The following is a 13,905-nucleotide window of genomic DNA, read 5'->3' as shown; positions in this document are numbered from 1 at the left end:
CCTTGAGATAACAACACTCATTTTCACAAAGTAATGGGTTAATATATTGATTTCTTTTCACTAAAAAGAAGAATGGACATTTATTGGCATCATACCCTGAACAATAAAATCTCTCCATGTCAGCAAAGTAATAGAGTACAGCTAAAAAAAGAGATACATAAAAAATGGAAATAAGAAAAGAAAAGTAGGAGTAAAGTGTCTAAAAGGAGCTAATATTCTTGAGATGACTAGATATTATTTTCAATCAGAAATCCGAACAGTCAGGCTGAGAACTGATTCAAGCTGAACATGTCACAGAAAAGAAGATTCATTAGTACAGAAACATCAGTTAGTTTTGTTTCTTCACACCAGACAAGACATATTTATTTATAAAGGTTTTGACATCAAGTTATGGTTCGTCTTAGAACAATATGGTTCTAATGTTTTATTCTTAATGCTGATGAGGGGAGTTTCTCAGAATAATATACCAGTGTCTTGGGCACGCACACATACGTCAGATGTAATATCGGTACTTTAAAGGCTGTAAAACGTTCTGATTCCTTCTTTTCATTTTGTCTTGGACCCATGTGGACTGTATCTACTCGGAGAAAATGACTCATTGGAAAAGGACTAAAGATGACTGTCGGTGACAGATTCTCCTGGGGACCTTAGGCCAAGGGTGTCAAACTCCAGGCCTCGAGGGCTGCTGTCCTGGAAGTTTTAGGTTTTTCTGCTCCAACACACCTGATTCAAATGGTTTAATTACCTCCTCACCAAATCATCAAGTTGTCCACAAGTCATCCATTTAAACCAGGTGTTTTAAAGCAAGAACACATCTAAAACATGCAGGAGCCCCGAGGAATGGAGTTTGACACGGGTGAATTAGGCTGTGGAGGTCAGACAACGTTAAGCTGCTTTTAGACTGCTTATAGTGGAGTGCAAGGTTAATAAAGTCCTGGAGAACCTTAAAAATATATTCTTTAAAACACACTAACTATCCACTGACTAAAATGTAAATACAAGTTATTTATGTTTTAGGTCAGAAAAAATGGGTGCCTGCAATGTTGTGTGGATGTGTTTGACTAAATTACGTTCATGAAATGTCAATTTTTTGAGATTTGATTTGAGTTCACCTTTAAAATGTTTTTGTTTTTTTTTGTTTTTTTGCTGCTGTTTTTAGTGTTTGCAGCATTTTTCTGTCACTGCATTTCTTCTTTGCGTTTGTGTGTTTAGACGTTTACATCATTTATGTGTTTGTGACATGTTTAATCATTTGGATTTCGTTCTGCAATTTGCTATCCATTTTGCCGGGTTGCTGCACGTTTGCATCTGTCGGCCAATAAACTGGGAGGATAAGAAGAATCTAAATCCTCACAGAATGCTTGGAAACCTTTGACTTATCCTGTTACACCACACTCTGACGGCCTGATTTCTAAATGTATTTTAAATGTCAAGATCAAACTGAGGCAAAAAAGGTGAAATAAATTATTAATTATTATTCTGTAAACCTGGTTTGTTTCCCGTGTGGAACTTGAGAGGCTCTAGTTTAACAGGTTTAATTCTGATGTTTGCCACATTTCACCATTTTTGACCAAAAGGTCAAAACATCCCAGCATTACACAGAAATGTTAGAGCTGACTTGTGCAAAAGCACACCAAGAGTCACGTGCAGAAAAAATTTAGCAACAATTTAATTCACTCGTTGTTCTAAATCCCACCTAAATTGTTTTGTTGTGAAATATGTTCTTCTGTTGCTTGGATGGAGCAACTTTTAGATTGAGGGCAACAAAGCTCATCTGGCCACTGAGGAGTCACAGCGGTTTTCATAAACATGGAGATTACAAAATATTACAACTTATTTATTTTTTTATTTTGTACTGGAGAATTGCTGCAACAGGCTGTATAGGTCGGAGGTTGCAGCCGAATACAAAGAATACATCAGAAAATAGTGAACATTAACAATTTAAATTTTATCAGAAATGATAAAAAACATACTTTAACATATTCATTATGTTAAAAATATGATCTTTTCTCAGTGTAAGGCAAATAAGCTGGTAATTTCTATCAGTTCAAAGTGAGTTTCTAAAAGGAAACCCATCATACGCAAATAGGAAGCATTTTTCTGCAAAGGTTTTAAACCAGTATCAAAAACATAATTGCATTTCTAATATGAGCTTTTTTTCCCAGTAACATTAAGTAGGAAAAAGACGATTTAAACTATACTTGTTTTAGCTTATTGTAGAGAACTTCAGTAAAACTCAGACAGTACTTCCGGAATAAAATGTCTTCATTTCTGTCTATAGGTCTCATATTTTCACCACAACAGTTTGATTTTAGAAAATCAGCCATTTTACTCTGTATTTAGTTTCTAATTTTCCCTATACATTAATTAGTTTGATTTTGTTAATTTTACGAAGGCTACACCGGATATCCGGTAAATGTGTTCACGGTTACAATGCCCGGATTATCAAAATATTGGGTTCCTTTTTGTAGTTTCTCTGTTTATGGAAACAGATGGCTCTAATTGTCTTCCTAACACAACCTAAATGATCACGAATCTCTAAAGTTAAATTAATTAGTGCTTAATTAGTCAATGTTATCATTTCGCCGCTCCGTGTGTAAACAACATGAAGAAGACAAAGGTTCCGCTCGACTCGGACACTAACAACAAGGAACACCGTCTGAAATAAGGATTTGCTGCAGTGCTGCAGGTATTTATCCTGAAAAAGTTGAAAGTATTATCGTTTATTTTTCCATCACATCAAGTCGTACATGTAAGCAGGAGGTGCAGGCGTGTGTTTATATGAATCTGGTGAGTGTTTGCGCTGCAGAGACCGAAAGGTTCGTTGAGAATAAATGTGTTAGGTGTTTCTCTTTTAGGACAGGAGCTCATTATTCCTGTTTCCCTGCCGTTCATGGAGTCACTCAACACCTTTGACTCAGAGATGGAGCCTGACGGCCAGGGAAGCTACTCCCTGTTTCCTGCTTTGGACAGCATAGCGAGTCTCTCCGGGACTGCCGAGACTCTGGAGAGGTTGGCTCAAAACGCATCCCTTTTTATTTTTATTTTTATTTTTTTGTTTGCCGTGTTTTCGTGTCACTGTTAGACATTTAAGAGGAAGAGAAAATTCCACTGAGACTATCTGAATGGATCCAAAGATAATGGTGATAGTTGTTTTACTTTTTTGGTTTGCACATAATCAGATCTAAACACAAGAAAGAATGGAAATCGTGGTTTAGAACAAGATTGTCAGCCACAAACATGGAGAGGTGAAATTAAATTGGGTCACTTTTTCTTTTTATGTTTTTCCAGGTCCCATCATTTCAATCTTCAGAGTGCGCGCACACACACATACATATATAGATATATAGATAAATGTAGTCTCGGTTGTATCACAGGTTTTCACTAAAACTCTTCTGCTTCCTGTCTCTGTAGCGAACCGCCCAGTGAGATTGCAGAGAAGCCGAACCTGACGTGGCTCGATGCGGCTCAGGTATTCCCAACATATTCGTCACACGTCAGTGTATCTGCACCAGTCTACAGCTCTCTGCAGCCGCTGCTGCTGTTTCGGTGCTTTCAGCTTTCGTAACAAGTGTTTCTGCACCTCCCCTCATTTGTCCAGATCGTCTTGGAGGAAGCTGGACGGCCCATGCACATCAAGGAGATCAAACAGAGAATCATTGACAGGGGACTTGTTCAGTCAAAGTAAAGCAATCCTCCCTTATTTGATAATTATGTTGAATACTGTAATCCAGATTTAGCAAATCTACATGTAGCAGTTTACCTCGATCCTCTTTCTTTGACAGTGCAAAATCGAGCCTGGAGGCCGTCATGTACCGCGAGGTAAGGACTGGGTTCAGGTCTCAGCCGGACCGTGACCCCTGCTCTTGAAGTAGAAACGGCTCACTCATGTATTGGTTTCGGTGTCTTTTAATTTCTCCATGCTTGTTCCATCCTGCTTTGTTGGCCTCGTCGTGCAAATCTGACGAAGACACGGACGTTTCTTGGCCGTGATTGGATCAAATGCACAAAATCCTGCTGTATTGGATCATTATAGAGATTATCTAAACTGACCCCATAGGTGTTTGGACAAAAACAAAAAAAGCATAGTTTTTGCCAGCCCCACGTGCGTTCGGCCTCAGTCTCACATTGTGTTTCAGACACAAAAAGGCAGCAGGCGTTTCAAGAGGATTGAAAACAGAAACGGAGTCTTTGCATTGCTGGTGAGTTCTCTGGGATACTAACGGGCACTTTGAAACAAAACGTTACTGAACTTGACTGTTACTGAGGCCTCGTTATTCACGCAACATTTGTGCCTAAAAGACACTGTTGGTTTTACATTAAGTCTATAATATATTTTTGCCATACAAACAGTAATACATTGCAGAACATAAGTAGTACAGTTTCACTCTGGGGATGAATATTTTGCAAAGTTGTATCTTTTTTGTGGTTCTTTCTTAAAGTGTAAACTGTCCCAGATCAGGTTTAATTAAAAAGCTGAACAAAACGTTTTATAGTTGCATCTTTTTCAGTAATTTGTGCACATTAGTATCAGTTTGTCATGCGGCATTTCACGTGAAAACTTTCATTTGTTTTATTTTTAATTTTTTTCTGTCAACATTTCACCATCCTGAGTGCAACAGCTGCGTCACCGTCGGATACTTTCAACTCGCGCGTCTGTTTTCGCAGACCGACGAGGAGCGGCAGCAGGCCCTGCAGGCCTTCACCGCTCAGGCCTTCCTCGCCTCACCGCCGCCGCCACCGAACGCCGCCTCTGGCTCCGGCGCCTCGGCTGCCCCCGCCTTCCCGTGTCCCAGCAGCTCCTCTGAGCCGAAGCCGAAGATGAAGAGGGGCTCGCGCAAGAGCCAGAACGAGAAGTACAGGCTCAAGTACGTGAGGCTGCGCAAAGCTGCTCGAGCCATGATATTTGTAAGTAAAACCGTGCGTGCCGAGCTGTTTCTTCGCCCGATAAGACACAACTTTATTTACTCTGAAGGAGGATCCGCAAAACAGTGAATCCAGATGAACAAATAGAAAAGTTATTGGTGTGAAACTATGGAATGACCTGAATGATGATTTTAAGTTATGTTCTTTTTTGGTGAGTTTTAAAAGAGTTTTAAAATGTAAATTGATAAAATCTTACGCTGTTAGTTATATATATATATATATATATATATATATATATATATATATTGTGAAGATATATTGGTGGGTTGTTAGGCACTTAAGTTGGGTAGGCAAGGATAAGCTTTAGTTTCAGCCTATTCCTTTTTTGGTAAATTATGGGTTTGTTTATTGTCTGTTGATAATTCACCAGAATAAAGTGAATTGATTGATTGATTGAAAACAAAATGGACCTAAAGTACGCACGTGTAGGTTATAGTAAGTAGTAAATATCAAATATAGCCAAGACAAGTTAGTAAAGGACACTAAATACACATGTATCTGCATATTTGTAATGAGGAAATGTTAATATCTTGACATCCACCCTGACTGTTTTCAGTTTTAATCCTCAGGAGAATGCAGCTCTGTGTGACGAAGTTGCTCACATAGAAGAGAAGTTTCTCAGAGCAAAGGAGGAGCGCAGGTGAGTACAGGGACGGGGGCGGAGCTCGTGACTCCCAAATAAAATCTGATAAACCCTGTGGTTACAAGAATCCCAGATCATGGAGATGTAAAGCTATCAAGGCCAAGTTACAGTTTGTTTTTTTTTAACGTGCTGGTCTCTTCTGAAGACCCTTTCATGAGTTGCCGGGTTTGTCTTTTCTTCTCAGGTTCTTATTGAAGACGCTGCTGCAGTACCAGTCTGTCTCAGAGGGGGAAGTGCTGCCACCGCCCGGCTCAAGCTCCCTGCCTCCTGTGCCGCCAGTGGCGCTGACCTCAGGTCCCGCGGGGCCGTCTGGCCTCCCTGTGCCCCACAACCTGACGTCAGCAGCGTCAGCGGGAGAGGAAGGACTGCTCAGGAAGCCCAAGAAGGAAAGGAAAGAGCGAGGGAAGGAGAATGGGAGGGAGGACCGTAAGTATGACAAATGATACGTCTTTACAAGGGAGCTGTGAAGGCAGAGATCAACCTGGAAAAGAGTTACAGAAATCACTTGATCACAAAGATGGCCTCGATAGGTGGTGCAACAAAATACTAAGTTAAGGGTATCATCCTTTTTGTTGGGGCCAGTTTCATTAGTTCTTTTTTTTGTTGTTGTTTGTTTTGTTTTTGTAAATCTGTTGAACCAGAAGACTGAAAAACAAAATTCAAAAGCAATGGCTGATTTTCAGTAAATCTTTTCTTTTAATTACTTTAGTCAGTTTCCACGTTATTTCGGTGACCTTTGTGGGGTTTTTCTTTCTACACTTAAAAAGCACCGATAAATCTGTCCACATCAGGAAACACTTTCCAAACCTAAATTCTCCTTTAAACTCAACACATGGCAGACAGATGTAATTAACTTCTCCACATCTGTATAAATCAGTCCTTTTAAATACAATTTAAAAACGAAAATCCACAATCATCCACCACTTATTTAACACGAACGATGCAAGGCGACATGTAAACTCCATCAGTCATACGTTTTACGGCTTCGCTTTTGCTGCTCGCTGTTCAGAAGTCCTCCTTTAATCGGATCTGTTCGAGTGGGATTCTGTGGTCATGGACCGTTAATATCTTCCCTGTTGTAGATGGCTCTTTGAACGGCCTCAGTTTGGAAAAATAGTTTAATTCTGTCTGAACTGAAGAGCTAATGGCTAGTTTTTTTTTTTTTTTTTTTTAAAAATTGACTTCAAATTCCCAAATTTAATGGTGATTCACGCATATTTTATTTTATAAACCTTAATGCCGCCATCGGTTGTGTCTTCAGTGGTTGTTCTGGCAGAAGTACCTCGTACTGCACAGGAAGTGCTACAACTGCTGCTGACGCTGTTTGCGTTTGCGAATAACCATCTCTCTTTATGAATAACTACGTAAAAATTACATAGAAATTGGCGGCAGTGTAACAGTTTATGAATGATTACTTGCATGAACCACTGTGACATGTTTGAGGTTGGGGGAGTTTTATGATGGCGGCAATGCACTTTGGTCTTTACTCTGCTCCGACTAGCTGTTAGCTCGTCAGTCTGGTCGGAGCAAAACTCCATTTTCTCCAAACTTAGGTTGTTCAAAAGGTAAGATATTAATTGTTTAGAACATTTCCACAAAACTTTCCTTCAAAAGGTCCGAACCGTCACTTTAAGAGCCTGAGGGGCGTTTCAAACAGAAATCTCAGAGCAGTAATGTTCACTGGATTAGTAATACATTGGATCAATAGTCTGGAACTTGTGCTTTCAGTTCCAAAGAAGATGTCTAAGAAGAGGAAGCTGGCAGACGGGTCGCGCAGGCTGGTGCAGCCCATCCCTCTGGACTCGTCGGGGCGTCCGGTCTTCCCCATCGTTCTGGGTGGTCTCACAGTCTACAGTCTGGGAGAGGTCAGAGCCAGCACTTTGTGAAAAAGGAGAGCGGTGGTTCCGACCTGCATTAGGCCGAGACCACTGAACACCTTTTGTCCAACTCTAACCTCCGCAGATCATCACAGACAGGATGCTGTTCCACGACGAGTGCGCCATCTACCCCGTGGGCTTCTGCAGCACGCGAGTCTTCGCCAGCATGAAAAGCCCCGAGCAGCAGAGCCTGTACACCTGTCAGATCAAAGATGGAGGGACAGGTCCTCAGGTACAACACACACACACACCCTGTTTATTTAAAAAAAAAAACTATACAGATTATACACAAAATACCTGATAGGTGAGTGTGTTGAAACTTCGCCTGATAGTTTGGAACAAACACTTGTATTTATTGCAATTTGAACGTGACAAATCCAGTCTTTTCATAACCGACCCCGGTCTTTTTCAAAGCGACCTCAGTGCGAACGTTCAGGGCGCATTTCATCCGATTTTTAGGTCGACTGAAAGGACTAAGATCCCTCACGTCAAAGTCCCACCACTCTTGGCTCTGACTCTGACTCCACACATGCCTCCGCTCAGAGGCAGCAAGGTCATCGTTTACATTTGTGCTCTTTTTTCTTTCTCTGTCTTCTTTGATCTTTTACCATTTGGAGGTACAGTTGGCCCCGATTGGACAGCAACTTCAGAATCAGTACACACATGCTAACACTCGCGGCGTCCATATTCTGTAAACTCAGCGTGCGGAGTGTGACGTCATACCTTCATCTGTGCATGCGGGTCATTTCAGGAACTGGGGACTGTTCACACCGGAGTCTGATGGAGGTCTGGTTTAAAATATAACATGAACGACCAGGGAAAAAATAGATTTGAGCAAAAAAAAAAAAAAAAATCACAACTGAGCATTAAAGCTGCAGTAGGGAGTTCTGAGAAAACCGTGGACTTGGACTGAATATTTGAACAAGCCCGCCTTACAGGTCCCTCCCAATTGCTCTCAGCTGTGCTATGCCCCTCCCCCCCACAGCGGAGACTGTTGTGAAAGTGAGAAATTGTCAGTTTTTCTGTAACGTTAGGTTGTGTCTCCGCCATTAGCACAGCTGCAGCACGCCGGCAATCTTCAGCTTGAAGGACGGCACGCGCTGCGCAGAGGGATGGGTGTGAGCAGCGTGATTGACACTGCTAAGACCCTCCTCCTGGCTCTGATTGGTTGTTTCTGACCGGGAGCGGCGTATTCCCGCAAATGGCAGCAGGACCACTGAGCCAGAGGAGCTGGATTGTTTTTCGCAGATTATCTGTCTCACATTTTATTGTCAGAACACAGTGACAGTTTGAACAAATGTGTTCAAAATAAATTTCGCGTTTGTTCAAAAGATTCACAAACGCCCCTCTGTCGTCCATCTTTAGTTTGAGATCGTGCCCGAAGATGATCCTCAGAACGCCATCGTGGCGTCCTCTGCTCTGATGTGCCACTCAAATCTGCTGAAGGTCATCGCATCCAACAGGTAACATCATCCTCCACCGAGACCTGGACTCCTTTTAGTTCCTAAATTTACGAGTAGGTCCAGGGTTCGGAGGTCCAGCCTTCATCTAGAACAGGGGTCTCCAATCCTGGTCCTGGAGGGCCACCATCCTCCATGTTTTACCTGTTTCTCTGCTCCAACACACCTAATCCGATGGTTAAATCACCTCTTCATGTTCTGCAGAAGCCTGTTAATCACACAGATTGAAATCAGGTGTGTTGGAGCAGAGAAACAAGGAAAACCTGCAGGATGGTGGCCCTCCAGGACCAGGATTGGAGACCCCTGATCAAGAACATGGTCACAAAATGTTTGCAGCTGTTTCAGCCATATCTTGTACTTTTCTCTTTTTTTCTTTCTTTTTAAACTCTTCTAACACGTTCTTCTCTTAGTTCTAAGTCTGTGGCGCCGATCGTGCCATCGGGGGCGGACTTCTTCGGCTTCTCTCACCCGACCATCCAGAATCTGATCCAGAGCTGTCCGGGCGCTCGCAAATGTAGCAAGTAAGTTCAGTTTACATTCCAGTTTCAGTTTCACACATGAAATACCACCAGCTTCAGCACACACTGTTATCCTTCCCTTTTTAATTTATCTTTCTGATTGATCAGCAGATCCTCATTTAAGGTTAAAAAACAGGCTGTTTGTTTTTGTTTCTGGTTTTATTACTAAAGGAGCGTCGGAAAACTTTATATTTAAATCCTCGAGCTACAAATTGTTCAAAAAATGTTTGTTTTTCGATGTCTGTGAGGTTGTAATAATCCACACAGTTGGAGGCATATTAAAAATACGCTTTTTATTCTAACTTCAGGTCTCAGGAGGGTAAAATAAAGAACTTTAAAGATGAGGACTTTAACTCCCCCTTCCCCCTTAAATGATTTATTTTAAAAGTAAAAAAAAAAGGGAAACTAAAAGCAGAACAAGTCTTCCTGTAGTCTTACTGCAGACAGAATGAACAGATGGTCATTTGTATTGTTTTATTTACATTTCTCAACACATACGAGGTTTTGGCTTTAATGAAGCTTTTTTTTATAGGTCTTAACGATCTCATTCTTTCATCTCAACATTACTGGAAACGACGCGGTCCTGACTCTTATCTGAACCTGATTCTTTAATTATTCGCTAACGCCGCCGTCACTGAAACGTGAACGCACTTTGCCAGCAGCTCGGATCCAACCTGGAACTGTGGCGGGGTCTGGACCTTTGGACTCGTTTCCGATTGGTTCTTTTCATCTTCGCTTTGCAGCGAGAAATCAGCGCCGTCTCAGGACTTCAGGATTTAAAACTTCTTCTCAGCTTTTTGAATATAACTCTGACAAAAGTCACCTAAAGTTGCCCATGCGGTCGGGTCATCTGTGGACCCGGGAAGCAAACGTAACGTAACCGAAGCACTCACTGACCTGGAGCCGGACATGAAAACATGGATCATTGTTTTGTAAAGCTGCGATTAAAAACAACCGTTCGAGGCGGATCCAGTTGTAATCTGCTGGGAACGTTCAGCCGAACAGGAAGACGTTTCCAAACTACTGACGTTAACGCTTCAACTAAACATCCATCTTTCCGGGTCGCGAGCAGCCGGTGTCTTTGTCCAGCGGTCACTGAGCGAGAGACGGGGGACACCCTGGACAGGTCGCGGGTCCATCTCAGGGCTTGGAGTAAACAGAACTATAAAAACAAACACATGAAAACTGGAGGTAATGTGTGCATTTTTTTTAAGAGTCACTGAAGTCTCAGTTCCAGTTTAGGTTTTGCTCTTTTTATTTAATAATATCTAAAAGAAAAATCAATGTGACAACCCTTTTGGGACGCTCACATGCACAGCAACCTGTTGGCAATTTCTTTCTTTCTTGCCAACCTTTGTGTACGTTTCCTGCATCGGGGTCAGGAACACAACACTGTGTGTTCACGCTGCAGTGGGTCGACGGATGGAAAAACCGCTTCCCGATAAAGCACCCTTTCAGGGTTCGGAGATCACAAATATTCAGCTCAAGGTAGCTCGACTCTTTTATTACCGTCACGCGCTGCAGAAGCAGAAATGTGCGAGTTCCTTACGGTTTTTACTTCCGAGGAATATTCAACACTCAGCTCAGGGATTTTTGACAAACAGGAGATTTTTTTCTGCTTCTCTTTGCACCTCAGATACTGCTTTTTTTAAAAAAAAATTACAATTACAAACACTAATTTACATCACGTGGTACAATGAAAAATATATAAATCCCGTAACTATTTAAAAAAAAAAAAAAAAAAAGGACTTTAGTGACCCGAAACAGACTCAGACTCCTCCTCCTCCTCCTCGCGGGGCAGCTTTCACAGCTTGACGACTCAGCAATTTATTGATCGGCGCATTTGACTTCTGCTCATATTATTATGGGATGGTGCTTGCAGGGAAAGCCACAGAATGCTCTTTTTTTGCGTTTGTATTGGGACTCGAGCGTAACTCTGGTTGAGTTGGGACACGAAGCAAACGATCGATGACTGTTGCTTCATCGTTCAACTGAATTCGATCTCCCCGTGGATTTAAAGCTCGCAAGAGCGGCGCTTTCAAACGACACAATCAGAGTTTTATTTAATGAATAAATTAGCAGTTTGGAAATGTGGGTTTTAACTACGGGTTCTGTTTGACGCAGCATGTTTGGCGTGCTCTCTGCCGCCGCGCCGAGCGGTTAAGACGTTGGTCTACGGGCAGGGATGTGCACAGATAGACACTAGGTGGTGCTAGAGACGGGCTCAATGGGGCAATGCTTCTCTCCTCACCTCCACGCTGCCCTTATAACCGGCAGGCTAACCAGTCTCTGCCCGTAATAAATCTCACACTGCTTCGACAGCGAGCGGTTCTGTGCGCCACACAAAGTGCCCTTTTCTTCTACTTGAGCACCTGCCCCCCCAAAAATGAATGCATTCCCATGAAATGAGAAGTAAATTCAGACAAATAAGTTGAAGCGATTTGTTTATTTATATCAAAATAAAACTGTAGGTGTTTGTCCCCCTTTTCAGAAAAAAAATCTCCAAAAAGTAGACTTCTAAGATAATTAAGCCATCAGGTTCTCCCAGTTATTTAATCAATCTTTATAGAGGCGATCAGTTTGGTTTTTTCCCCCCCTGTTCACAGGGATGATGTGTTTTTACTGATCAGTAATTTTGACGGTGTGTAACGGTGACCCCATTTCATGAAGTGACCCATATGTGTAAATTTCTGGTGATGTTGCCTCTTTTTTTATTCTGTCGCTGCCAGAGTTTAAAACTGCAGCGAGTTCACACGGTCTCTGTACGAAAAGCTGATTCTGTTTTGTTTTTTCTCTGCTCGGCCCGGCTCCCGCAGCTACAGGTGGATTCGTTTCGAGGTGTGCCGCCTCGGCGACGGCCAGGTGCCCCGCAGCTTGTCGGACGACGACGCCTCGATCAACTTCGAAGCCTACCAGAGACACCAGGGCCGCGACGGGAGCATCAAGACGGAGCACGCCGCAGGTGTTGGTGCTGCTCCCTGTTTTATGTTGTGATGCAGCGGAGCATCATCATAATAATACATTTTATTTATAGGCGCCTATCAGAACTCTAAAGGTCACCGTGCAGAAATTGAAATTAAAACCAACAGTAAACGCAATAAAAATCTAACAGAATAAATTGGTGCAGACCGAGAGACAACAAACAGGAAGTAATCACTGTAGTTACACCTACAACAGATTTAACTTTCAGAGTCAACCCAATTCAAGATGGCCGCCACAGCTAATTGACCTTAGCAAACATAACTAAAAAAAAAGTCGGACATCTTTACAGATATTGAGCTAAACTTCTGTGTGGTCGCAGCCGAGAGGCGTACTTTCAGTGTGACATATTTTTAAAGGTTTGTCCAAAATGGCTGCAGCGCCATCATCGCTCAGTTTCAAGCTCTGGCATGAAAGGTGCTGGGCGATGTGTATGCTTTCAGGGAATACTGAATACTCCACCTTTTATTTTTATTTTTTTTTATCCGTTTTGAGTTCTCTTCTTCTACTTGTAGATTTTGCGGCACCAAGGAGAAAAGTAAACATTCACACAGCGTAAGGACCCGATAAAATGGAGCGTGTTTATGGCATCTGCAGGGACGGAGTGGCTTTTAGAATAAACAAAGACGGTCAGAGTCGTTCGGTGGGCACACAATAACAGTTGCGTTTTGTTTTATGATGCAGGATCCGGGGTTTAAAACGTCAGGACGAAACATAAAGCAGCTCTTTGCTGGCGTCTGTAAATAACCCTGAAGTGGAGTCGCCGCAGGCTGTTTTTATTTGTCTTGGCACGTTTCGACACTGGCAGGATGATCAGCGTCTCCTGTGTCTCTCCTCAGGACAAACCCCTCCGTCTCCTGGTTCCTCTCATCAGCTCCAGCTGACTTCCCCCACCATGAAGGCCTCCACCTCGTATTTCAGCTCCTGAGACGCTTCTCTCCAGTTGCCAGAAAACCACACAAATCGTCTTCCCCAGTTTTTCTTTTTCCTCTTCCTAGCTATGAAACTCAGAAATCTGAGGCATTTGTTAACATTTAGGCAACTCAGATTAATTATGCTGAATGCCTCACACAAATGGCTGCCGTACACGACTCAGATTTGTTCTTCACGCCGATAACAATAAGTCCAGCACTTTCTGTATGTAAACATATCTGCTACATCGTGGAGTCATCTTTAGTTGTACTACTGAGATGTGAGATAAAAAGGTTTAATTTTTGTGTCTGTACAGATTTTAGCACCGCCTGCATTCCTCGCTGGACTGCTATTCCCAGTTTTTTTTATTTTACACATAAAACGATGTGTTTGTAAAACTCAGTTTGTGAAAATGTTTAGTCACAATGAACTGTAACCCTCACAATTCAGCTCTATCAAAAGGAAACATATCATTTCATTTATTTATCCAAAATTGCTCAAATGTGCAGATTGTGTAGAAAAATAAACAACCATAAAGTCAGTGTTTTTTTTTTTAAATTCCCAGAGAGAAGTGGTGTTTTATATCTAAA

At 42.1% G+C, this 13,905-nt stretch overlaps 1 protein-coding gene across 4 annotated transcripts; it reads left to right on the top strand.

Annotated features, from left to right (window-relative positions):
• The first annotated feature begins 2,425 nt into the window (after nucleotides 1–2,425).
• tbrg1 (transforming growth factor beta regulator 1) lies at nucleotides 2,426–13,856 on the top strand. 4 transcript variants are annotated; one of them, XR_005232580.1, is made up of 15 exons: nucleotides 2,426–2,689; nucleotides 2,859–3,012; nucleotides 3,415–3,472; nucleotides 3,602–3,684; nucleotides 3,786–3,822; nucleotides 4,140–4,202; nucleotides 4,669–4,908; nucleotides 5,496–5,566; nucleotides 5,754–5,995; nucleotides 7,298–7,434; nucleotides 7,532–7,678; nucleotides 8,812–8,909; nucleotides 9,317–9,427; nucleotides 9,957–10,615; nucleotides 12,241–12,377. XR_005232580.1 is itself a non-coding variant. In XM_017420138.3 (15 exons), exons 2-15 carry the CDS (start codon nucleotides 2,894–2,896, stop codon nucleotides 13,329–13,331), a joined length of 1,641 nt encoding a protein of 546 aa, XP_017275627.1. In that variant the 5' UTR covers nucleotides 2,428–2,689; nucleotides 2,859–2,893; the 3' UTR covers nucleotides 13,332–13,856. The 4 variants fall into 4 exon arrangements, 3 of the variants coding, with proteins under 3 accessions (XP_017275627.1, XP_017275628.1, XP_024862557.1); XM_017420138.3 differs by lacking the exon at nucleotides 9,957–10,615 and adding an exon at nucleotides 13,243–13,856 and having other exon boundaries at nucleotides 2,428–2,689; nucleotides 12,241–12,386; XM_017420139.3 differs by lacking the exon at nucleotides 9,957–10,615 and adding an exon at nucleotides 13,243–13,856 and having other exon boundaries at nucleotides 2,428–2,689; nucleotides 2,844–3,012; nucleotides 12,241–12,386.
• Nucleotides 13,857–13,905: the final 49 nt, after the last annotated feature.

Source organism: Kryptolebias marmoratus, linkage group LG2 (genome assembly GCF_001649575.2).
Source record: "Kryptolebias marmoratus isolate JLee-2015 linkage group LG2, ASM164957v2, whole genome shotgun sequence".
In the NCBI taxonomy this organism is placed as follows: domain Eukaryota; kingdom Metazoa; phylum Chordata; class Actinopteri; order Cyprinodontiformes; family Rivulidae; genus Kryptolebias; species Kryptolebias marmoratus.
The sequence above is the reverse complement of the archived record's forward strand: the minus strand, read 5'-3'. Positions and strand labels throughout refer to the sequence as shown.